This window comes from Meriones unguiculatus, chromosome 6, assembly GCF_030254825.1.
Source record: "Meriones unguiculatus strain TT.TT164.6M chromosome 6, Bangor_MerUng_6.1, whole genome shotgun sequence".
Lineage (NCBI taxonomy): Eukaryota > Metazoa > Chordata > Mammalia > Rodentia > Muridae > Meriones > Meriones unguiculatus.
Window position 1 is genome coordinate 13,956,636 of NC_083354.1, and position 26,362 is coordinate 13,982,997.

At 44.2% G+C, this 26,362-nt stretch overlaps 2 protein-coding genes across 5 annotated transcripts in view; one reads left to right on the forward strand and one right to left on the reverse strand.

Moving 5' to 3' along the window:
- The window catches only part of Atosa (atos homolog A), an 81,171-nt gene extending 56,966 nt beyond the window's left edge, over window positions 1–24,205 (reverse strand). The window contains exons 1-3 of one of the 4 annotated variants that reach the window (XM_060384758.1): window positions 24,065–24,084; window positions 23,302–23,420; window positions 23,002–23,219 (exon numbers count right to left, since the gene is read on the reverse strand). Coding sequence is in view for 3 of the 4 variants with exons in the window: in XM_060384755.1 (XP_060240738.1) it covers window positions 2,567–2,603 (37 nt within the window). In the remaining variant the exon portion in view is untranslated. Of the gene's footprint in view, window positions 1–2,566; window positions 2,735–23,001; window positions 23,220–23,301; window positions 23,421–23,846 lie in introns of those variants that run through there. The other 3 variants (XM_060384756.1, XM_060384757.1, XM_060384755.1) reach the window with 3 other exon arrangements.
- On the forward strand, window positions 23,705–24,712 carry LOC132654813 (uncharacterized). Its single transcript, XM_060386103.1, has 3 exons — window positions 23,705–23,715; window positions 23,805–24,389; window positions 24,522–24,712. Exons 1-3 carry the CDS (start codon window positions 23,705–23,707, stop codon window positions 24,616–24,618), a joined length of 693 nt encoding a protein of 230 aa, XP_060242086.1. The 3' UTR covers window positions 24,619–24,712.
- Window positions 24,713–26,362: the final 1,650 nt, after the last annotated feature.

The window sequence follows — 26,362 nt, forward strand, 5'->3', positions numbered from 1 at the left end:
TGATTTCACACACTAAAAAAAAAAAACCCAACAGATTGGTACTAATTCTGGTCCTGGGGAGCCTGGCTGGAGATGTGGCTCGGTGGCAGTGGGCTTGGGCAGCTTGTCCAGGACCCTGGGCATAAGCCCCAGCACCACCACTGTGTCCTCCTCCTTCCAACAACAGAGGACAGAATTTAGGAATGGCAAATGAGATGTATTAACATATCACAGCTTACGGATTTCAACGCATACAGGCAAATGTCTCCATCACTCTACAGGATAAGTAGAAGTGTGCCTGCCCCATTAAAGACATATAGCCAATTTACAGGCCTGACACAGAAGGCAAGGGAACGCCTAACATCAAATAATAAACTCAGAGCTCGGCGGGCTAGCATCGCTCCTCTCACCACCAGTTTCTAACGTCCGTCACCCTGAGATTCTGACAGTGAACAGAGTTCTCAGTGCTCTCGTAAAGAAAGCATCTTCAGATGCTGAGCAAGGACTCAGTGGAAGGTTCTGCCAAGAATATCCCTGTTGAAGACAGCAAAGCCTGTGTGACGAATGAGTGCATTCAGCTCTTCTGCAGCTTTGTGTCCTCCCCATCTTTCAGAGCATATGAGAACAGCCTGCACCGAGAGTTCAATTAATTCTGACGAAACAAACCGGAGGGAGATGGATGGGAAAACATCCTAAGCAAGGCTTTGGGTTTTGTGATTGTATAATTTATAAAATAAAATTAGCAGTTGATGAGAATGAGCTCAAAAAAGAGAAAACAAACAGACTGATTCCATGTGGTCTTTTCCTTCCTTCCTTCCTTCCTTCCTTCCTTCCTTCCTTCCTTCCTTCAACACACACATAGTGTCTGGCTCTGTAGCCTAAGCTGGCCTCTAATTTGTGATTCTCTTGCCTCAGTTTCTCAAATGCTGGGATTACAGGAGTGTGCCACCATACTCAGCAAATATTATGACACAAATATTCTATGTATTGTTAAAAATAAGTAACAAAAGGCACAAAAGCATGAACATATTTTGAGTTGTTTACAAAGGAAAGAACATCTTTTCCTCACTTACTAAAAATGTTGACACTGGTTGCTATGACTTTCTAATTACAAGGACTTTTTGAAAAGAACACATAACAATCCTATTCCAAAGAATAATGTTTGTAATCATTAAAAAGTTCAGACACAAGTCTCAAAGTGAATTGTAAAGGAATGACTTACACAACTATATAGAAGAAAATGTGATGGCTGACAAGGTAGCTCAGAGGCACAGTACTGTAAAGGAATGACTTACACAACTATATAGAAGAAAATGTGATGGCTGACAAGGTAGCTCAGAGGCACAGTACTGGCCCAGTATTCACAAGGCCTGGGCCTGAGCCCTGGTACTACAAAACAAAAGCCAAGCCACAACCAAGGCCTTTATTACAGCTCAGTACTGGCTGCTCATGAAATGGGAAATATGCTAATTAAAGTGCCCTGCTTAATTATCTTAAAAGAATCATCATCTATGTCAATTATATAAATGCTAATTTCACAGTATTTAAAAAAGCGTTGACAGATGGTGGTGGTGGTGGTGGTGTTCATCCCTTTGATCCCAGCACTTGAGAGGCAGAGGCAGGCAAATCTCTGTGAATTTGAGGCCAGCCTGGTCTGTAGAGTAAGTTTCAGGATATTGAGGACTATAGAGAAACCCTGTGTCAAAAATAAATAAATAAAAACAACAACAACAAATGAGAAAGAGAGAGAGAGAATGTAAAACCAAAACCTCTTATTGCTAGATAGGCCAACATTTTCAGATCTCAACAAACTGTACCTTATAACCCTGTTCAGTTACTAAATCAATGTAGTTTAATTAATATTTTTTAATAATTGCAATTAGCTTATCAAGTGTGAATACTTAGGCCAACTTTAATGTTTACTATGGTAAACATTTGTGGGTTGCCTTCAAAATCTCTTGCTCTTATTTTCTGGATAGACATTTAACAGGTTTACTGGTGAATTACTTCACTGTCTCCTATCTGAACTGCACAAAACTAGTCAAGAGAACCAATAATTAAGAGACTGTGCAATCTTGGGGAGCATCTTCATAAGAACATTATGGATGGGCAGAGTGGGTCCCTCCTGTCAAAATCACTAAGCGGATCCCTGACAGTTTTAGTCTTACTTAGAAATAATTAATTCAACTAAACATATATAACAGATTTTCAAAACATTTCTTGGCAGCTTTTGTTTAAAAATATATTCGGCGCACATAGCCAGCACTTCTGGCTAACCACACTCCCTCCTCGGTGTGCTCCCTTCTATCACATTTTCCCTCATTAAAGTGAGCACACTGTTTCTGGTTTCTTTTCTTCCCACTCATTGTTCAGATTAGCATTTTAATAATCCTTCAGGCTGCGCTGTTCAAAGAAAACAGGCTATCAGAAGCAAAGGGCGATGATTCCCTATGTCCCATGACTCTCCAAGTCCAATCATATCCCTGGACCTGTTTATTACAAATCCACGTAAACCAGCGGTACCATCAACAACCACCCCAAACTGGACGCATGACAACAAAGCCGCTGAAAACGTCTCATTACACACCTGATCTGCGGAGCCCTTTGTTCCCACTGAAAACCATGCTGGCAGCCTCTGGCTGTCAGCTGCTATGCTGTCAGCCACGGAGGGATCCAGATGCCGGCAGCCGCCAGCAGCGGTGGAAAGCTCAGGAGCGGAGCGCTGGGGTGCCGCACTTCCCCGCGCAGGCTTCTCACAAAGGCAGAGAGTAGGGCGCACATAGCAACAGTGCGCTCAGCTGATTGGACGCGGGCTGTGCTCAGCCTCACTCCTGGGTCGGCTCGCCTGCTCGGCTTCCTGTCTACTTGGCAGCACTGTCATGTTTTCTTTGCTCCTCTCAAGAACTCAGCTGTGTTTAGGCAACTTGAGAGGAAAGAACAGTGAACTGACAATGACCAAGACTTCCAGCACGGGGCCACAACGCGTGCACTTCCAATTGCTCTTAAAAGATCAGAAGTGTGTAAGAGAAAACTCAGCTGTTAGTGTTGCACGGAAAACCCAGGACAAGGCAGGGAAGTAAGGGGAAACACGCATTACCTCCCATTTCAAGTAAATCAGGCTCTCATCCAAGTAAAACCCTCAAACAGCGTGCAAATACAGAAATATGTGACCATGTGAACATAGCATTGGCCCGTATCCACCTACGGGGCAGCACACTTCTAGGAAGACACCTCCGGAGAGGGACTGAACCGGCAGGCAGGGCCTATCTTGCTGACCCAAGTCCCAGTGCCTTTAAAAGGCAAGATGGGGTTAATCAGTCAGTGAGTAAGATACAGACAGGGAAAGGCCCAAGCTGCCTACTGAGCCCTGACAGTGCAGGGTGGAGGTAGGAATTTCCAGTGTAAGGTCAGGCCTCTGGTTACATGGAACCAGATACATAACCTAAATGCATTTACTTTTATCTTAAAATTACCGGGACATGGGGAGGTATTGCTATTTTTGAGAGTTCATGTATACTTGTCCACTTTGTCTCCATGAACATCAACAGCAAAAACACCTCCCCAGCGTGCAAAGCTGTTTTGTTTATGTTTAATAATTATTGGTCTTGGTGATTGAACCTGGGACCTTGTGTTTGTCAGGCAACCACTCTGCCACTAAGCTATGCCCCAGGCTGCTGTAAGCTGCCTGGGAGACTCCGCTCAGGTACTGAGGGACAAACAGAAAGGGTCACAGACATTTCTTACTTCAGAATGCCTTTCTGAACATCTCATCAACCAGGACCCAGGGCTCTGCAGGTTAAAGCAACGGAACCTTTGTATTTGAGTTCTTGGTTGCTGCTCTGAGAGCTCTGCCGTGCAGCGGCTGCTTTGTTTATCTCAAGTGTCCTAGTGGGGGGAGTGCAGCATGATGGAAATACTGGCCACTAAGTGCCCCATGAGCACCACGGGGCTATTTTTACATGGGAGGCCACAAACAGCACAGCAGTTTCATAACAGCCCAGAATCATTACTACCCCAAGGAAGCATCCAGATCCCAGGGGTTTAAAACACATAAGTAAACACAGCCAAAGAATTAACTCCAACCCTCTCACTGGCTCCCCCTTAGGCAGTGGGAGAGCCCCCAACTCTTCTGAGAGACAAAACAGGGGTGTACTTGGGAACCCAGGATGAGCCTGTGCCACAGGTAACTCAGGAACACTGATGTAGAGGGCAGGGTTTGAGAGTCAGATCAAAACATGAACTTTCTAGTTACTAACATGAAATAGATAAAAGCATTACTAGAACACTAAAGCTTCCACATCTATAAACCATCCCTGATGCAAGACTAGTCTCAGGACCCTTCTAAGCGCTGGAGCTAGAATGAAAACAGCTGCTGACAAATGGCTGCTGTAAGGGGTCTCCTCCATCGTGCCGTATGCCCTTCAGATGGCAGTATCACATCTGTGTGTCACAACTGCTCACCCAGCACCATGCCAAATTAAATCCCACATAACTTAATTTCATTCCAAAACTGCTGGAGATGAACAGAGGGCAAGTGAATAGACAGTATTATCTTCACTGCTCAAATAAGAAAACTGGCTCATCTAAAAGAATGGCATTAAAAATCTGGATTAATGAATTTTTATTTCAAAATTAACTCTTTCCTATCTTCCAGGAAATAGAAGAACCACATAAAAACCTAGCTCGGCGTGGTGGAAACCAACTGCAGTGTTAGCATTCCAGAAGCTGAGGCAGGAGTTTTACAATATCCAGGTCATCCTGGGTTATGCACTGAGGCTCTGCCTTGGAAATAAAAACAATTCTAATAACTCCTAGGTGGGGTGGGAACATTCCCCTTCAGTCACAGCTGCCGACACTGCAGTCAACGGCCAGTGCTACTGAGTGCTCACTGATCTGGGAGTATGGATCGACAGCATAAAGAAAGAATTTCTAAGCCAGGTGCAGCAGACACCTATAATCCCAGCACTTAGGAGGATGACAGAGGAGGAATCAGATTTTGAGGCCAGCCTATGCTACATGAGACTCGACTTTAAAAACAAAAAGCAGCCGGGCCATGTGTTGTACACCTGTAATCCCTGCACTCAGGGAGGCAGAAGCAAGTGGATCAAGGCCAGCCTGGTCTACAAAGCAAGTCTGTGACAGCCAAGGCTATACAGAGAAACCCTGTCTCAAACATGAAGAAGAGGGAAGAGGAGGAGGAGGAAGAGACGACGACAAACAACCCAAAAACCAAAGCAAAAAAGCTTGCCAGTTGAGCACTTGGGAAGCAGAAGCGTGTGGGTCTCTGAGTTTGAGACCATTCCAGTCTACAAAGTAAGTTCTATGACAGTCAGAGCTACACAGAGAAACCCTCTCTCAAAAAACCAAAAACACACACATACATACCTATGAACATCCATATTAAACACGAAAAAAGGGAGCACTCATATATTAAATTTATTTAGTCAGAATAATTATAAATTAATAATCATTTCCAGTAAGTGTACCACCTTGAAAAAAAAAAAACAACCAACAAGTTTATTTAGTAAAATGTTTTCCCTGTGCTACTGTTGGTTTCCAGGAGATTTTGAACAGCACCTTACCTCGTTCTGAAGGAGCCTTGCTTGCCCCTGGGTTACTAGTCTTAGTAAACAAAGCTGTGATGGGTATGAGACAATGGCACAGCATCAACTGGAAGCCAAGCGTCTAGACACATGAGGGCCGGCTCTGCCCTTAGGTCTCTGCCCATCCCCCTTAGCATGCACTCTACATGGTCCAGTTCAGGAAGTTACCTCTGTTATCCTGATGCAAGGAAACTAGCAGGAAAACATGTCTTGTATAGGTTTTTAAAACAATGTATTTATTCCAAGTAGAAAATGGAAGAACTTCAAAAGACAACTGTTTTACATTATCTATGCTTCCTGCTGGCAGAAATAACTCCTAAGGTACTTTAGATGCAAGCTTTGATACTTCCTGAGCGAAAAGAACTTTCAAAGACACATGTTAAACGATGTGGTTATGCTCAGTGTTTATCACGTATACATACATGTAGGGAGCCACCACCTGGGGGCTGCCGCCCGATCTGTTAGGGACCTCCTCTCACCCCCAGGCAGCTGTTACGCAACACCTTAGAAAACTGGCTTTTTACCTGCCCAGTAACCAGAGTCAAGTGGACGGAGCTCGGGTTCAAATGCAGTTCTTCCTGTATCTAATGTTCGAGTTTAAACACGGCTGTCCTTCCCAGAAGCTGTGTTTGGGGGGTGGGCATTGCAGACAGACAGACAGACAGACAGGACTGAACCCAGGGCCCTGAACATGCTGGACAGGTGTATTACCACAGAGGTACATCCGTAGTGTTCTCTCTCTCTCTCTGATACGGTGTTTTGCTATGTAACCCTGGTTGACCTAAAACCTACTGTGTAGCCAATATGGTGGCCTTGAGTTGTCTGTGGCCTCCTGGCCTGTCTTACAAATGCTGGGATTACAGGTGCACAATATCATACCCACTTTGCCCACGTTTTCCTTGTTTATTTAAATGTTGCCTACCCTGACCCTGAATTCACTGCAGCACACAGGCAGGCCTTGAACTTGGGCTCCTCCTGCCTCAGCTTGATGAATAGCGAGGATTACAGGCCTGGCCCACCAGACTGGACCAATGTTTCTCAAATACATACATACATACATACATACATACATACATACATACATACACTTCCATCCACAAGGCAAATGCAGGCTCCTACAAAAATAAGATTTAAACATCCTATGTTTCCTGTCTGCTAAACAGGATTTGCACTACAGCCCATTACACAGCCAAGCTGTTATCAGGCTGGGGTGCACTTCCACAGCAGAGTACTCCAGCAAGGGCCTGGGCAAAAGAAAGGATAAACTCAAAATGAAAACAAACCGACAATCCTGAAACACCAATCCTGACACAGGGAATCTGCATGTAGCTACGATGATACCATGAGATGGACAACGAAAGACTCAAACAGGAAAACCTCGCTACTTTGTGACAAATGTCACTCAACCAATCCAAGAGGAAATGGACACTGACCTGAGAGCCACAGACCCAAGACTTGAAGTAAGCCTCCAGCAAGCTTTGTGAATTGTGGCTTTGAAGTGCTCCAAGAGGGCAAGTGAGACAAAAGTGTGAGAACTGCAAGGTGCTACACAACTAGGATGTAACTGCCCATGTAGACTTCTGAGACAAAAGCCCAGGTGGGGGAGTGCAGGCGCCTTCATACACACTCTCTCTTCAGCCGGGTAGTGGCGGTGGTGGCCCACGCCTTTAACTTCTGTGCTCAGAAGGCAGAGGCAGTGGATCTTTGTGAGTTCAAGGCCAGCCTGGTATACAAAGCAAGTCCAGGACAGCCAGCGCTACACAGAGAAACCCTGTCTCAGGAAAACAAAAACAAAACAAACAAACAAAAAAACCAAAAAACAAACAAACTCCACCCTCACTCATGGAAGGATCACTTAGGGCAGGTGCTCTCAGGATATAGAATATTTCCCTTATAAACACTGTCCTAGCAAACCTATCCGAGCTCATTTATTTACAAAGTGGGAATAGCGATTCCTCTAATGCCAAAAACCATCTAGCCTAGAACTTGGCTTTCTAGCAATTCAAGAATGGAAGTGTCTTCTTGGGCAAGGAGATGCAGCTCAGTACTAGAGACAGTGCTTATACAATACCCTTGGCTGGATTCCTAGAACCAAAGTACTTTTCAGTTTCTTTACCTTTGGATACATGAGGTCCAGGTTATAATAAAAGAATCCAGAGGCCCCCTCCAACACCTTCCTAACACCTCACACACAGCAAATAACACAGATAAATAACAAAGGGATAGAGCTGATCTTGACTACCAAAGTTTTTTATTCCTATTTTTTACATTTCTTAAATAGTGTCACATTTAACACCTAAATAATAAAGTTAAAGAAAGACAACAAAATAGTTAAAATTTAACTATTTTAGCAGTTACTGAAATATCTAAGTCTTTTTTTAAATTAAAAACAAAATGTGATGCTTTTGGGACAGACTAGGGATAAATCAAGACATAAGTCACATTCATTTCCTCTCCCATGTAGATGCTGAACAAGATGTTTGTATCTTCTGAGATGGTTTGCTGGCCAAAGAGCATCGCAAAGTACTCTGTTATTAAGAGCCAAACACATTTTTGATATAAATCATAATAAGACCCAAAGGGACCTAACTGGCATCCTCATCTGGGCAGAGGTCTGGGTTACAATGACCTAAATGACCTGCAGAGGCAGAGCTTTGCAGAGAACCTCCAGAGCCTTGTTTACACGACCTAAGATCTTGGAGAGAAGAAAATGTTCTAGCTGGTTCTTTTGGCACCATTCATACTACATTGTTTAAAATGAGCTAGAACGGGGGCTATTTTAATCTAAGCTACTGGGCAAACACTTGTCTAATAATATCTGCACACACATTAGTCACATGTTAATAAGCACTAAGATCAAGTGTAAGAATTCATTTTTAATACCCTATAACACGTGGTTAATCTCAGCATTATTACATAAAACGTGTACTGAGGTGTACATTGGTCCCCCTTACTTCTTCAAAGATGCATTCTGGGATATGCTAATGTCCTGTTATTGCAAAGCACACTACTTTCAAGTCATCTATAAAAATCTAGAACCAATAAAGACTCTTTATTCTGATAAATCGATGCTTTCCTGAAAGCTTCTCCATAGAGATTAAAGAGCCCATAATTACCTGTTCTTCTAACAACTGCAATTTCGTGAAACAGTACTTGAAGATTAAGAAGCTGACTAAAGAAACTCAAGCAGTTGGTGAGTGACAACTTCAAGCCCTGTGCCTGTCACTGATGTATATACTGTCATTTACAGGGACTGACATCAGTGACAGATTCTGTACATTAAATTCTGGAGAATTTTAGCAGAGATTTGGTAAGGAATAGACCTAGTCAGCCTCATGTGGTGGCACACACACGTAATCCTAAAATGAAAAATTGGACAAGCAGTCTAAGGTCAGCCTGGACTATACAGAAAGACTCTCTCAAACACCAGGGATGGGAACGCAGCTTAACAGCGGAGGGCTATTAAGACATGAACAAGGCCCTGGCTCCAGCCCCAGCCTGCACTGTGCTGTACCAAATTAGTTAGTTAACTAATTAGAAAGCACGCACAGGATAGGTACTAGAATTAATGTGCTAAGAAGCAACAAAGAAATCAAAATGGTCATAAGGAAGATTTATTTTTCTTTTATTTATGTGCACATAGTGTGAATGCCCTAAGAGGCCAGATGAGGGTGTCAGATCCCCAGGAGCTGAAATTACAGGTGGCTATGAGCCTCCTGACATAGGTGCCGGGGACCAGAATCAGGTCTCTGCAAGAAGAGCAAGTGTTACTATCCATTATGACATCTTTCCAGCTCCATTTTTTTTTTTTTTTTTTTTTATAAATAAGGAAAGAGAAGACACTAGCCACCACCCACCACTGCATGTATAAAGACTGACAAGTGACTTTGGCAGGGGGAAGGCTGCTGTCTCAGGGCCACAATGTCAACCATCCATCTCTGAAATTACTGAAATACACTTTATAAAGGTGTGCCAATATTTTTAAGTTTTATTGTTAAACACTCCACGTGAACATCCAGGCAGAGCAACACATGCCTGTGATCCCAGGATTTAGGAGGCAGAGTTAGGAGCAGCAGGAGCTTAAGGTCATTCTCAGCTACGTAGGGAGTTCAAGGCCAGACTGGGTTATGTGAGGTCCTTTCAAAACCCAACCAAACTAAGAACCTTACTGCATCTTGCCTCCTCCTGTCTAGAGGGAGCAAAAGCACTCATCTTTAAGGTACTACTGTTGTAGGCAAGCAATAGGCATGTGATGTTTATAAACATCACATAAAGCCGATTCGGTGGCAGGGAGGGGGAACACGGCCAGAGGGTTGGGTGCCCCCTGTCCCCTTGGAGAATAAAAAGTCAAGTGGTGAGGTGGGTTAAAGTGAGGAGAGAGGCAGCAAGAAGTGTAGTCAGTACGCAGTCTTACGCCAGCTCCAAGAGGCTCCTTCTAAACGCAGGGACTTTGCACGACACACAGCGCCCTGGAACACTCGGCCCCACATCTTACACAGCTCACGCCTTCTTATCCATCTTTCTTCCTGGGAGGTCTTAGCCACTTTCACTGCAATCCCAGCCTCTCTCTTGGCCTTTGTAGGTTTTCTTCAAAGCACCTGGTCTATGTGCTCAACCTACACATTACAAGATGCTAGCACGCGTGGCAATAAACAGCACAGCAAATTGTTTAGCATCAAGTTGTAGACTGAACACTTTCCACAGCTCATTTCCACAGATTGCTACAATAGCCCTGTGCACAGGTCCTACAACAAGTGCTGGGAAGGTAGGAAATCTGACACCAACTTTTATAGCTAAGTCTTTGTCCATCGTCTGCCTGCCTGTCTGTCAGTCCTGTAACTCTTTATGTAGACCAGGCTGATCTTGAACCCACAGAGATCTGCCTGCTTCTGCCTCTTATATGCTAGAATTAAAGGCATGCGCCAACCCTGCTGGCCCAAGCCTGGTTTTCTTAACTATGAAGGTTACAGAGCCTTACATTCTCCACAAGCCTTTCCCACTCTGCTTTCTGGCAGATGAATGGAGTGACAAAAGCACTTTCAGGGCCCAAGAAGCTCACGAAAGAATTGACTCTGTGCCCCTATGTATATAATCCGAGGCCTTCCCTCTGATCTAAGCCATTCAGAGTGCCTTGCAGAACTCTGAAATGCAAGTTATCAGAAAGGCATAGGTCAAGGTTAGCTGGGAAGCTAGAGCACAGCACACCCCCAGTGTTCAGGCTGCACAAAGCATGCTTTCTCAAATGTCTGGCTGGATCCTTCCCAGCTTCTAAGTAGACAAGTTCAAAGAAACAGTACTTAAGAACCTAGAAAAACCTATAAAGTCATCTCACCTAACCACAGATGAGGAGGATGACAGCTAAAGAAGGTGGTGACAATTCGAACAGACTAGTCAGAGAACTAAGACCCCGACCCTTAGAGTTCCAGTTTCACACTAAACAAACCTAAACAAGCCTCCCTTGCTACCCACCGACTTTCACTCCTTAAAGCTTTGTTGTGAGACGATTTCTGTGGTTGGGGAAGGAAAGAGATGTAAGCCCTTCTCCTCCACACAGCCAGGGAAGTTATCCAAGTTGCAGGGACCTCCATGCTCAGGGCTCACAGCAAGCAGTAGGATAAGGCATCTAATTCCACAGAACTTCTTAAGCTTTTGTAAGCAACTGTCTAGGACAGGGAAAGGAGCCTTTAGCCTTCCCACCTTACCGTGTGTATTTCTCCCTCACTTGTCAGAACCTGTAGCTACTTTTCAGGATAATAGCGCACTGACAAGAACATCGTAAAATAGCAGACACTCTCATGAACACTGTGCATCACACCAGTGGTTCCAAGAAGGTTCAGAATTCGGAATACTAACCCTTCCTGTTCATAAACAAAGAATGGAAGCAAGGGTACAACAAATGAAGAAGAGAAATAATCTAGCCAAGGGCAGGGGTCAGTTCTGAGGAATTTTTTTTAAGTACGGTTCACAACGTAATCCTGAGCTCTGAAACGTGATTTCAAGACAGCCAGACAATACTATCTCTAGGCTTGTTTACAGCTAAATTAAAGAAACAAAATCAAATTATTCTTCTAAAAAGTTTCCTGTAGTCACCCAAGGTACTTACTAGTGCCCATAGTCAACTAAGCCCAAAATCCTTAATTTGATATCCAGAAATTCAATCTCTTCCATTCCTAAATAGCCCTCAGTGCAAGACTCTGCCTTCTAGTGTTCTATCACTGTGAAGAGACACTATGACCCTATCATCTCATTACAGTGGAAAGCATTTAATTGGGGCTGGCGTACAGTTCAGCACTCAGGCAGACTCAGGCCTGGAGAGGTTACATTCTGGAGTTCTACATTCAGATGGTAGGCAGTAGAAGAGAGACGGACTCTAGGCCTGGTTGGAGCCTTGGAAACCTCAAAGCCTAACCCCAGTGACACACTTCCTCCAAGGCCAAAGCACCTCTTAATCCTTTCAAATGGTGCCACGCCCCGAGGAGGCCATTTTCATTCAAACCACCACATACCTCTACACTGCAACTCTCTCCTCAGACCCATAATTGTTGTTTAAAAAAAAAAAAAAGTCCATCTACGCAAATCATACATGTGTTTTAAGGCTCAACCCAACTGCCTTCAAATCCATCTCCCTGGCTGCAATCAATCACCCCGAGGCATTCTGACAGACACAGCTCTGACGCTCACTCAGCTCTCAGCTGACATCAGATGACTGCAAGCTGCTGCAAGATAACTGACAAGACAGAGTTGTAGATACTGTTAAAATGCACACACTGTATGTATGTAAGCATAACTTTTCTTAGGGAGACCTCAAAAAATTGAAGGGATTCCTAAGCATTTGGGATTTCCCAGACAAAGGAGGTATGTGTGTTAACATTAAACCAATGCCACAAAAATCCAAATTCATTTCAGAGCAATTCTGAATTCCATAATCAGGGAAGGCAGAGTTTGCTATACATACACACATTCCCCTTTGTTATGGCCTTGAGGGAGCTTCCCGGACACTCCAGCAATTGAGCACACTATGCATGTGTTCCCGTTCTCAGGTCACAGCTATCTCAGAATACTTACTGAGCTGGCTCTTTCCTCACTGGATACCCATTGCCTTGACTTATTTGTCTGCACGTTTGGGGAACACGCAGGTGACATATAAACATATAAATGCTTAGACACTGAATGGCTGCTGTGTTGGCTGTGGTAGTGAAGTCTATAATGCCAAAACTCTGGAGGTTCGGTATGATAGATTTGAGTTTGAGGTTTGCCTAGGCTACATAGTAAGTTCAAGGCTAACCTGGGCTACATGCTAAGACCATACTTTAAAAACAAACAAACAAAAAGAATAAGCAGCTCCCTACTTATTGTTTTGGTATACATACAGTTCTTTTTAACACATTTTATTCAATCTACAAATGACCTTATAGAAATAAATACATTTACAAGAGAAAAAAAAATCACATTAGGCCGGGTATGGTGACACATGCCTGTGATCCCAGCACTTGGGAGGCTGAGGCAGGTACATTTTTGTGAGAAAAGGGCAGCGTGGCCTACAGAGTAAGTTCCAGGACAGCCAAAACTGCACAGAGAAACTCTGTTTCAAAAAACCAAGCCAAAACAAATAAACAAACATACAAAAACACGATACCAGAATATTTTATTTTACATTACAAAATGAGCAAGTTACAAAATGATGCACAGAAATTCCCACTAATGACCAGTTCTGTGCCTCTCTCTCCCCAAAGGATTCAAATGATGCTTTCTACTATTCACAGCACCGTCTGTGAACAAGTCTGAATTATAGGCTTAGAGAAGAAGAGGGGCCTGGCCCACGTCCTGTGGACTCCTAGGTAATGCTGTCAATTATTAAAATGCAGTCTGGCTGACAGCTCATCCTTCTGTATTTTCTACCAAGTTCCTCATGCCCAGCACTCCCCAATCTCTACACACTAGCATTACCCTAAACAGATCATCACCACCCCAAAACAGCTGAACACTGCCAAGTTAACTACTTCCCCTTTCCTGAGGCATCTGCCCTAACCACTGCACAGTTCAGTGCAGGTTTCCACTTCTCGTTTGCATAGCGACACTGATGGTGTCGTATGGTCTGTTGACCTCTTGTGCCTGTTAAAAGTAGTTTTTAGAACCGAGTTCTGAAACACTCAATTCCTCACAAGAGCTGAGGAAAACAAAAACATGGACAAGCCCTAAATCCCTTCCTGGATGATGCATGGGCCAGGTCTTGAAACCCATGAGCCACATGGGCTCACCCACACCCCTTCCTGTGTGAGGCATATGGCTCCTACCACTGCCACGTTCTCAGTTCACTTTCCAAAAGTCTTCAGGTCGACAGAATTAGAGCAAGAAGAAATGTTACTCAGACAGACAGTTTAATGGTCTCAAGGTCATTTTGGCCTGGCAAATGCTGATGTTAGAATATCTTAACACACACACACACACACACACACTTACTTCTATGTGTACCATGTGAGTGCCTGAGAGTTACAGACAGCTGAGTGGTCCTGTGGGTGCAAAGAATTTCTCTTTGACCATGGAGCTATCTCTCCATCCCTTGAAGTCAGAATTTCAATCCAGGTTTCATCATAAAGTTTCATGTCCTTAACTCCTGTTACATTATATCACACAGCGGGGGTGGGGGGATGTGTCCAGTTGACAGGACTAAATGGTGGCTACTGTTTAATGTTCCTGAAGAATCATCTAGCCAAGCCGGGCCTGTGGTGCAGGCACATTATTCCTAGCTGCTCCGGAAGCTGAGGCAAAGGCCAAGTTCCACTTAGGCTGTGAAGATAGCTCAAGGCTAGCCCAGGCAGCTAAATAAGACATGGTCTCAAAGTTTAAAGAGATAGAAACATAACTGAATATGCATTTATTAAGCCCAGCGACTCTACACTTGGTGTAACTTAGGTCAGGGAATGCGGAGTAATCCCTTTTCTACAATGTGTGAATTGCTGGCAGGGGAGCAGCCCCATCTGGGAAGGGTCTGACGCTCGGGAACACTGGGCCCTCAGCTCCTACACAAGCCATCCCACCCTCAGGGCACACCAGACACGTCTTTACAGCGTTCCACAGTTTACAAAGTCCTTTGTCGCATCATTTCACAGGACTGAGCCAAGCACATTTTCTTGATGAGAAAACAGGCTTGGGACTTGACCCAAGTCACAAAAACCAGTGACAGGACAGCCCCTAATCTCAGCTCTAAATCCTTGGGTCTTTTTCTTGCTAGTCTACCCTGCTCCCCATCTTCTTGTGCTTTTAAATGGGAAGTTCAACAGTTTACTCCCTCCCTCCTGAAACAGCACCAAGAACAAAGTGAGCATGGGGATGGTAATCAGGGCTTTCTCCAAATATCTGTCTCTGAGTCCCTTGTTAACCAGATAACCTGGAGACCACTGACACCAAACAGCTTTTGCCTACATCTTATTTTACGGTGTTTTATTTCAGTCAAACTGCGCATGTATACACAGACACACAAGCACACATCATGCATGCGTGCACATACACTGGACTAGGGCTATGGCCCATTGCTAGACTGCTTGCCTAAGTCACAGGTGAGAAGACCTGGCTCTAACCCCTAGCCCCACATAAAACTGTGCACAGCGGTACATCCTGCAATCCCGGTCCTGGGGAGGGACATGAGACCCTGCCCCAAATCTTGGAATGGGCAAATGTTTTAAAATGGACTTGAAAAAAAAAAATCAGGAACAAAGTTGTGATTATAGCCTTGAAGTCCAAATTCAACAAATACCTAAACTGGAAGAAATTTACTTGGTATTAATGTTAACTACCTTCTCTTGTCCCGTTTCTTCCACACTGGTGTGTACTAGCCATTTAGTCATTCGTTCACTCATTAGTCCATTTGACGAATGTATATTAAGTACAGACTATGCACCTACAATATACTTGCCATCTATAAAAGTGATGAAGCAGGGACTACAGCTGACAGACATCCAAAAAGGAAAAAAGATAACAGATTACAAAGTTTGGTAAGTACTATCAAAGGAACACAGAGTGCTGACACAGAATAGCAAGAGACATCTAGTTTAATAGATATGTCATCAGTGACAGTTAATGTGTTGAGATGAAAATATTAGGATAGTCAGGGCAGAAACTTCTCTGAAAAAAAAAATGCCATTCCAGCCTACTAGAGAAAAACAAGGAGTAACGTAGGATGCTGGAGAGAAGGGCTTTTTGGGTAAAAGGAAAAGTATATCTAAGACCCTGAATGATTATCAAAATTCAAAAACCTGATCGCTGGCACTGGGCATAAACAAAAGAAAGATGTGACCAAGGCTTGTTGTATTTTATCTGATGAGTGTCTTCTGCAAGAAAGGGAAAGTGAGGAAGCTCACCTTAGACTTCCACCTGGAGTTTAGGTATCTTATGCAGTGGTGGGTCTAATGTTTGGGTTAAGAACTAGTTTTTACCCAGGCAGCCCAGCAGGAACTTCAGATATAATCATGGAACCACTCTGATTTTGTTGGGGTTTGTTCCTTTGATGTCTCACTCTGCAGTCCAGACTGGCCTGGACTCTTTCTGAAGCCTAGGCTGGCCTTGAACTTGTGACACTCTCCTGCCTCCTCAGCCTCCTGAGTGCTGGGAGATGTGTGAATTGGCATACTGGGTTCTACTCTGCCTTAAAAAAACAAAACAAAACAAAACAAAAACAAAAACCTTCTGAGCAAGGACAGAACTACCTGCAAAGAAAGAAGGTACAGTAATTTTCATTTCACCACACAGACAGCAGGAGTAAGTTACACTAGGATTAGTGTTCTCAAAAGGAAAGAAGGGAGATACTGCCAAGACTAAATGCAAAGGTGAGAGGAACCAAAGAGTAAATAAAGCCAGGTGTGGTGCACATCTGTGACCCTGGCACTCCGGAAGCAGAGGCAGGAGGATTGTTCCGAGCTTGAGGCCAGCCTGGGATGCACAGCAAGACTCTTTCTCAAGAAACAAACAAACAAAACAAACACGAAAAAGAACAAATGTAAAGGTTGTTTGCTTAAACGACTTAATTTCTTCTGTACTTGTTTACATAAGATGGTCAAACCACTGCTTAAAGATAAATCAAATTTTAAATCAGTCACTGTACATATACACTAGCTTCTCAAGCCTACCTTCAGATTATCTTTTTTTTTTCTCATTGGACAGAAAAATGACAGTGTTCAGGCTCCTAAATCACTTCCTTTTCACTGGATGACAAGCAAAAACATAGGGTACCTCTTTGTCCAACCCTTTACTATCCCAGACTCAGAAGTCACATCAAGCCAGCAATTATCTGACAGCGCCTGATGTGCCAAGGCTCATCAGCATAAGTGTGTGACAGACAGGGTGGCCGGCTCTTAACTCAGATCACCTCGGCTATGAAGCAGGAGCTGAATCGGCCCCTTTGTTTCGTCCTCCCAGCTTTCTCTAAATGATTGGCTTCTTCCTTAGAAAATGTCCAAACGCTCCCATTTGCATGCTCGCTAAGTGGCAGCTGCTGTTCAGAGCACATTATGTATGTTAACTTATTTCGTTTTCAGGGTAACTCGAAGCCAAGGTACTATTTACTAAAAAGCCCATTGTGAAGACACTGGAGCCAAGAGGACAGGCAGCGTCTAGAGACAGGAAGCTCAAAAATAAGTGCTGCTGGTTTCCCCGGCCCGCTTCTACATTGATTTGTTTGTTTGTGTGTTTGCGGTGTTTAGGAGGGGGTATGTGTCTGCTCTCTCCCTTCACCTTGTGGGTCTTAGAGATGAAACCCGGGTTGTTAGGCATGACAGCCAGACTCTCTCAAACCTATTTTTTCCATCAATTAAGTTATAATGCCTTATAATACTTTCACATATTATAAGGCTGGGAGTGCATACCTGACTGCACTTTGAACTGAGGCTCACCTTAACACTATCTGGATTCCTTGTGTAAGATCCTAATAATCTGTGACGTGCTTTCACTTACCTATACAACAAAGGTGCTAACAGCTACATCCTTGAGTAACTGTGCAGATTAAAAGAGTTATATCTGGAAAAGACACAGAATAGGGTCTCTGCCTGGAAGGTCCAAGTATCAGCTGTTATTAACACTACCATCATCTCCCCCTGGGACTTAAGCCCTAAACTGCTGCAGTTAACATAGCCACCATCTTTCTTCTTCCTGCATCTGTCATTTCTGTTGTTTGATTTACACAGGCCAACAATGAACCCTCTGCACCACAAAACGAATGATTCCCCCACCGCACTGTCTAGTCCAAATCACCTTCCCTTCTAGTTCACCTATCTCGAGAACATCATTTGTAGGAAAAAAGACTATTTGTATCTACATAAGCAGGTCCAAAGTCACAGCAGTCCAAAGGCTAATGACAAAATTTGTAAAATAACAAAAGAGAGACAAAGCACATTCCTCCCATTTTAACTTAAAAATATCAAATTGCTTGACGTTTTGTTTGTAGATCAAGTTTGGCAATAATAGTTCTCACTCAAGCAGCAGACATGATCTGCAAAATGTTTAAGTATGAACTGAAGCACAGTATGTTTAAGTAGTGGATTTATTGATAACTAAAATTTATCTTTAACAAGATTCTGTAACCCAAAACAGCAACTTAAAATAGACAGAGTTGAGATGCTTTATGTTTTTATCATGTGAGAATATAATTGTTACTTCTATACAAAGGTCACATTTGAAATATTTCTCATAAGACACTGGACACACTCCATACTTGTGTAACCGTCCCAAGTTGCACATCCCTGAGGCCAAGACAGAGCAGCTCACTCTCTGCAGCCACCCAGCTGGGCTCCGCAGGTAATGCCATTTAAAAAAACCCATGATCCAGGAAAACTTATTCTAGCCACATCACTCCTCAGACAGACACTAAGGTAGATGTAAAGGCAGATGACGGTATAAAGAAATAAACTTCGCACTTATGTCCTGTGTCCCTCTGTAGGGTGGATGTTTTGCCTGACAGCTATATATTAAAAGGTTACCGGATGTTCCTGAACTTTCACAGGCTGGGTGCTATGAATGTAAAAGAAAGGCCAGCGCTAGCGCACTGCACACTCACTCTCTTACCTCTGTTGAGTCCAGTTTGCAGCTGACCAACATTATCAGTACCCTTATGCTTAACACGATAAAAGCTATGTACTTAGTTCCTGCCAGCCGCTCTCGTAGTTCAGTTGCAAGGAGACAGAAGTGAATGGGATGAAGATTACACAGTAAGCAAGAGAGCAGACGCAGTTCTGACTCCAGGGTGCACACTGGCAATTAACGTCGAGGACTCACGTTGCCAGCATTCCCCAAGTAATGTTATGAACTGTCTGAAATTTTAAAAACGTTTTGCCTACAGGTGAAATACTACTGACTCTATGGAATGTAGCCATTTCCTACACAGGAACAACTTAAGTGAGTACAAGCAAACCCTCCAACTTCCACTGAATTAACAGGCAGGCTTGGCTACGCACACCCACCACAGAGCAGTGGTTCTCAACCTTCCTAACGCTGCCACCCTCATGGTGTGGGGACCCCAAGCATAAAATTGCTTCACTGTTACTTCATAACTGTAATTTGCTACGGTTATGACTCGTAGTGTAAATATCTGTGTTTTCCAATGGTCTTGGTGACCACTGTAGAAGGGCTGTTTGACCCCCAAAGGGGTTGCCCACCCACAGGTTGAGAAGCACTGATATAAAGGAGCTGATACACACGCAAACACGCAGCACCAGCAGACGTGCATGTTTGGTTGCTGGCACACTTCTTTTTCACTATTTGAGATGCATACTTTACAAGAATCTAGAAGAATCTTGTCTCTTGCTACTCCGTCGATTTGTGCCACTCTTATTCAGTACAATAAACTAAGGAACCATGAATTCAAAAAATTATTACTGTGAAAAACAAACTGAATGCTTTGGAACAAGTCTCTCTTTCTATATCTCTGTATCTATCCACCTATCTACTCACCCATTTATCCATCAATATATCTGTCACCCATCTGCCATCATCTACTTATCCATCTATCCATTCATCCACAGAGCAAGCCAGGACATGCACACTGGGGACTGAACCCTGAGTCTTGAACAATCTAAGTATATTAACTGTACCACTGGGCTATACCTCAATCCCCCCAAACATATTTTTGATAAACACAAATCCTCCCTCTCCCTAAAACAAATTTATGAAGTATGAACATACAAAATACCTATAAAAGTGCAAGAATTAGAAATTGTTAAAGATGTGAGATTCTACCCTTAGACTGCTCTGCAGTGTTCTGCTTTACAGAATTCAGATCTAGAAATCTTAACTCTCCTTCATTGGTTTGGTTTACACAGGAAATATTACACCCAACTCTAAAAACAGATCTGTTTCACCCTCCAAAAGGCTCACGGAGATAGGGCACAGCTCAAGGGTACTGGGTGTACAGGCCCTGAATTTAATCTCTAGTATCGAAAAGAAAAACTGAAGGGCTGAGGACATGGCTCAGTGGTTAAGAGCACAGGCTGCTCTTGCCAAGCACCCAGGTTCAGTTCCCCGCATTCACATGGCTCCATGGAATCCAATGTCCTCTTCTGGCCTTTGTAGATACCAGGCATGCACATGACACACAGTCATACATGTAAACAAAACACCCATATACATGTTTTTTAAAAGAAAAAAAAAGCATGAGAGGAAGAAGAAGAAGAAGAAGAAGAAGAAGAAGAGCCCAGAGAATATGATATGAAAGGATAAAACAAAGGCACTGTAATTTTTCTGTGATTCCCACTTAAGTGTTTTTATCAGCCAACAAATACCACCCCATCACACAGGGTGGAAGGCTCTCAGTGCACTTATTTACAAACATTAAAGCATGTTCCAGGGCAGTGTGGGATACACAGTGAGACCTTGTCTCAAAATGAGGGCAGACACAACAATATCCTACTAAGCAAATAGTCTCGAGTCTCTGCATTGAAACACTTTACTAGAGCTCCGATAAGTATCTGAGAGTCTCTTATTCACCCTCATTTTACAGAGAACCTGGTATCAGGTAGGATCAACTGGTTCTCCAACAAAGACTTAAGGCGGAAAAACTGAAGGAGCAAGAATAAGTACACCATTGACTCACACACAAACCGAATAGTAGAGTGGCTGAAGTTAGAGACAAGTGAGAAAAGACCACAAACTTACCTAGCTTCTCTAGATCCTGGCATGGCACAGGTCTGCAATTTTCAGCAGCCCCCCCTTGTCATCAACTAAGGTTGAGTTATATTAACTTGTATGCACTCTGTTTTCTTTAAAAAGTGTATGTGTGTGTGTGTGTGTGTGTGTGTGTGTGTGTGTGTGTGATGGCCAGAAGAGGGCATTAGATGCCCTGTAGTTGGAGTGATAGGTGTTTGTGAGCCACCATGTGGTTGCTGAGATCTCAACTCGGGTCCTCTGGAAGAGCAGCAAGTGCTCCTAACTGCTGAGCCATCTTTCTAGCCCCTCTTTCTCTGTTTTTACCAAAATAGAAGCCAGCACATGGGCAGTAGAGGCAGGAGAATCAGGAGTTCAATGCCAGCCTCAACTACAAAGTAAGCTGAAGGCTAGCCTGGGCTAAATGAGACCATACAAGAGCATGTTGCAAATAGTAATGAAAATAATCCACGAAAAAGTTACCTCAGTGTTTCTATAGAAGTTTGTTAAGAATTTGTAATTACTCTGAATCATGTGCAAAAATAGAAGAATTCATGACAGTTTATGTTTTTATGAAACAAAATCACAACACTGGACTTGAGGTTACTTCATTTTTTACCTGAGAATAATAAAGGGAACAACAACTTTCAAGGGAAAGAAAGAAACTTACTCTCACGCCTATGGGAATTTTGATAAATGGATTTATTTTCCTTATTAACTTGTATCGTTATATAACTAAACCTTCTATGGCCCAGTTACAACTCTACCTAAGACAAAACAACTTTTCAAAAGTTTCTGCTGTAAATGCTATTTTTCAGCCGCTGTGACTTAAGCAACTTTTTAACAATAATCCAAGACAAACAGTGACTTTGATTTTATTTGCTTGTTTATTCTGAGATGCAGCCTCTGACCTCGGTGCCAGTTTTTCCACAGTCACTGATGTAATCTAAAAATCTAAACTTAGCATGGTACACAGGCACTCCTCTCAGTAGCAATGTACTTGATGACACTTCTACAGGCATTAACAACGAACTCATTTTAATTAACAGTAAGACACCCAGAAAATAGTTTAAAGCATGTTTTAAATATAGCTGTCTCCCACTTTTCCCTAGTATATTTTAATAAACATTGTGACCAAAAGACATTTTAACTAGCATATTTGTGTTTCTAATCATTTTGAAAAATAGATACAGGAAAATAATGGTTTTGATGCTTAGGTTCTTATAAGTCTACCTCAGAGGATAAATCACTCTTCCCAACCCTGGAAGCTCAGCTTTGAATGAATGCTGCTGTCGAGCCCTTTCTTCCACATACGACATACCGACTGTATAATTCCTTGGACTCAAACTCAAACCTAAGAAGCCCTCTCTGCTAAGCCCTACTGTACCCAACTCCTTTCAGAATTGCCCTGATCCTTAATCGAAAGGCCGATAAACTTCTTCTGACCTCTTTGAAAAGCAAAATGAGGCGGGTGTGGTGCTAGGTGCCTGCAGTCTCAGCACCCAAGAGACAGAGGCAGGAGGGGTCCTAGCTGTAGGCCAGCCTGGGGTAATAGTAATAAACCTTTTCCTTTTAAGGCATTTTTTTATTACCTTAAAAATATTCACTTTTTGGGTCAGTGTGTTCACCGTATGCAAAGGGACATGAGATGAGGCCAGAGGACAGCTTTTAGCAATCAGTTCTCTCCTTCTACCTTGTAGGTTCCGGGGTCTGAACCCAGATCACCAGGCTTTGTGGCACCTTTCCCCACTGAGTTGTGACAGACACCCTTTATATTTCATTCAAAATCACAGGGTTGGCAGATCTCTGTGAGTTCAAGGCCAGCCAGGTCTACAGAACAAGATCTAGGACAGCCAGAGCTACACAGAGAAACCCTGTCTCAAAACCCGGTCTCCTCCTCCACAAAAAGAGAAGAAAATACAGGTTTAGAATGGAAAATTGGGCCCTGATTGTCCATCTGAGAAACTGAGGCTGGGGTACTGTGAAAACAATTGAAATTCACTTAGAGCACAAACATCAAGTAATGCGGGGTCACAGCGGTGCATGCCTGTAATGCCAATACTGTGGAGGCAAAGTTAAAAAGATCATTAGCGAGTGAGTTTTGGGCCAGACAGGGTGAGACCCGTGTCAGCCTAGACAACTTGACAAAACCCTATCTAAAAAACAAACAACAACAACAACAACAAACACACTACAAAAAAAAAAAAAAAAAAAAAAAAAAAAAACAAAAGCTAATGAAGTTCAAACTCAACTTCCAAAAGTTGACAGAGTTCTGAAGTTGGATTGACTTTACCTGAAAAGAAATGAGGAACGGCAACTAAAAAGGACTCTAGGCCTGTGGCCACTCACAAGTGCTACTCTTGACAACTTCTTTCTGGCACACACCAAACACTAAGAACGGGTCCTCCTCCAATCTGACTTTAACCACCTACTCCGTAAGTCCATCTTTTCCTCAGCGGCTCATGTCTTCACAGAGACTGTTCGTCACGTCTGACACAGGAATGCTTGATCCTGCGGAAAATTAGGTTAACGCCTCTCAAAAGAGACAGAGAAACAGAACACAACTCAAGCTCCACTTAAATAAATCATTTACCTCGGTCTGGCTTCATTTTCGCATCCAATTTCCTCCCAAAGTGCCGCAAAACACAGGTGTGGGCTCTTTCCAACCGGACAACCGCTGACTCAACGGCTTCTGCTTCGGTTTAGCAAACGCTAAGAGATCAAAATTGAAAAAAAAAAAAAAAGTAACAATCAGGTCTTGTTTTGACCCTCGGATCTTGCAAGAAAACTACTAAGTTAGGCCTCTTCCTGGTGCAGACTGCGGTGACAGAACCTTGGGTAGGTCTGAAGGGAAAAAAAAACAAAAACCCTCAAGTCTGCGCACCGCCTCCCACGGCGTCCTCGGGCCTAGCACCCCTGTTCCCCGCCCCTGCGCTCTCCAGGCCAAGGTGTCCTCCTCTGACACAGCGTCTCGGAAGCACAGGCAGGATCTATTTATGCCCTGGAGGTACAGGCACGAAGGAGGAAGAGTCGGGCTCCAGGACTCTAAGGCAGCCCTTGGTCAAGTCTCCTCTGGGCACCGAGGCACCTCCTCAGGGGCCGGGGCGCAGCAGCCCCCTCAGCACCCCCGGGCCTCACCTGCGGGGCTCCCCTCTGGCTAGCCTCGCCGAGGCTCCGGCAGCCGGGTTCCCGCCGGAGGCGGTCAGCAGCAGAGCCCGGGCATGTCCTCAGCCTCGCCGACCCACGCGTGGCTCTGCCCACCCGGGAGCGGCTCCCATGGCCCGCCCGCTCGCCGCCCTCCGGGACCCCTCGCTCCTCCTCCCGGCACTGCTCTCCGCGGCCGCCCGGCCGCTCACATCACACTCCGTGCTCCGGGCCACGCCTCCCCGAGCGCAGGGCGCAGAGCGACCCCGCGGCCGCCTGGACGCCGAGATGCCGCGCCCCGCGCATCCACCGGCCCCGCTGCCTGCCCGCCTCGCTCGCTCTCTACTCTTTTCTCTCACTGTTTGCCCTGTCAAAACACTACCCGGGTCACGTGTCCCAACAACAGCCAACCCACTCTCGTCACTTCCTCCGCGGAGGCTGCGCGCGCCGGTTGTTATGGCAACGTCGCCGCGCGCTGTGGAGCAGGAGTTTGGGGACCCGTCTACCCGGGAGAGGGTCCCAGAGCATGGAGAACCCGTAAGGGCCGCCTGCACCGCGCGCCTAGGCAGCGGTGGAACTGCGCTCTGAGGGCGCTAGGGTCACCCGGGAGATGTCATCCCAGGGTTTACTCCAGACAGGAAGATAATTATAGTTTCTCCTCCTCCACAGGGATGCTGGCCTGGCTCAGAAGAACTGGGATCCAGCCCTAAATGCATGCAATTTCCCTACGGAACCCGTGTCTGATGTGGTCTGGACAGGAAAGTGAGGAGCCACATATGCCAGGAAAGGGTACTTGGGGACCCGAAAGGCTCCTTCCCACTGCAACCCTAGATTTTTCCTTATCTGCTGGGACCTAGGAACCCGAGCTTCAGAAGCACTGGATGAGCTAAAAATAGCTTGTAACTTCTAAAGCACTGACTCACCGCCAAGCGGACACTTCTGACACCATGTTATTGTTGGGGAGCTGTAATTTTCTTGTTGTGCTATAACAATGTGACACGATGACACTGCGTGTTCTGATGTTGTGTCATCGCTTAAACACAAACAGATGTCAAGAATTGCTGTAGCTAAAAAAAGCAACAAGGGCTGCAGTTTTTAGCCACTCGGTTTATAGACAAACCCAAATGAAGAAGTACAAACTTGCAAGGCTATATAGTTTCATTGGAAAAAAAAAAACACAGTTTTTAAAGAAACCTTTTTTTGCATATAAGAATCACAACAGGAAAGACTAAGATGACCTCTCTTTATAGTTTTCCGTTTTTAAATTTTTAGAGGTATGATTTTGAAACCTACGGTTTTTGTAAAGCACAAGATTGGCAGCTTTATTATTGTTCTTGTTTCCATTTTTAGTGTATGGGTGAGGGCTTGAGATACTGCTCAGTGGTAGGGTGCTTGCCTGGCATGCACAAGGCCCTGGTTCACCTCTAGTACCAAAGGAAAAATAAAACAGTGATGCTTATGTGTATGGGTATTTATTTGCTTGTGTGTGTGCCTGTGTGCTACATACAGGCAGTGCGTCTAGAGGCTAGAAGGGGGCGGTGGATCTCTTGGCACTGAGTTACAGATGGTTGTGAGCTGGGAACTGAACTTAGGCCTTCTACAAGTGCTTTTAATTGCTGATCATCTCTCCAGTCGTTATCATCACCGGCGGCGGCGGCGGCGGCGGCGGCGTGGTCATCATGATTTTGCTTCAGGTCAAATGCACAGAATTTCTGTGGTGAAAAAAGTAATATTTTCTAGATGATTAGACATGTGCAATTAAATAAAGTGCACAACCGGAGTTATCAACTGTAGCTCCGAAGCTGGTTTGAGCACGGCAGAACATGAAGAGATGAATAGTCTAGTCACAGAGATGTTCCAGCAATGTGAATTGCGACTTTGGACAATGGAAAGGGTTCTTAGAAACAGTGGTGGCTACAAATGTTAACTCCTGGTAGAATTCCCAAGTGTACTATTTAATAATGTCTTGTGCAATTAAAAAAAAAAAAAGAGGGGGGGATGACAAAAGTTTGACTTGTTCTGTAATCACATCTCAGTTAAACTTGGTAACGGGAGACAGACAGAAGAGTTATAGATAATCCAAAACACTTCATTTAGCACAACATCTGGGGTCAGATAAGGGCTGTTGTAGAAGGCTTATGGGTGAATGGGCAGCTAGAGCGGTGTGGTGATTCAGCACCTTGTCCCCCACTTGGTTTGTAAGAAGTATAAAGAACTGGAAAACGAACTGACGAAGTGGCGTGGGGGCAAAAGGTGCTTGCTGCCAAGCCTGGTGAGCTGAGTTCAACTACTGCAGTCCTGGGAGCAACATGGCGGAAGAAAAGACTGACGCCCACGAATTGTTCCCTTGCCTCCAGGCTGCATCCATGCATGCATACACATACACACACACGCACACACACACGCTCCACAATAATAAATATAAGTGTATGTAAAATAGAAAAATGTCGAGAGAACACCTTCAATCCTAACACTCAGGGGCCAAGACAGGAGGATTGCGGAAAGTTTGA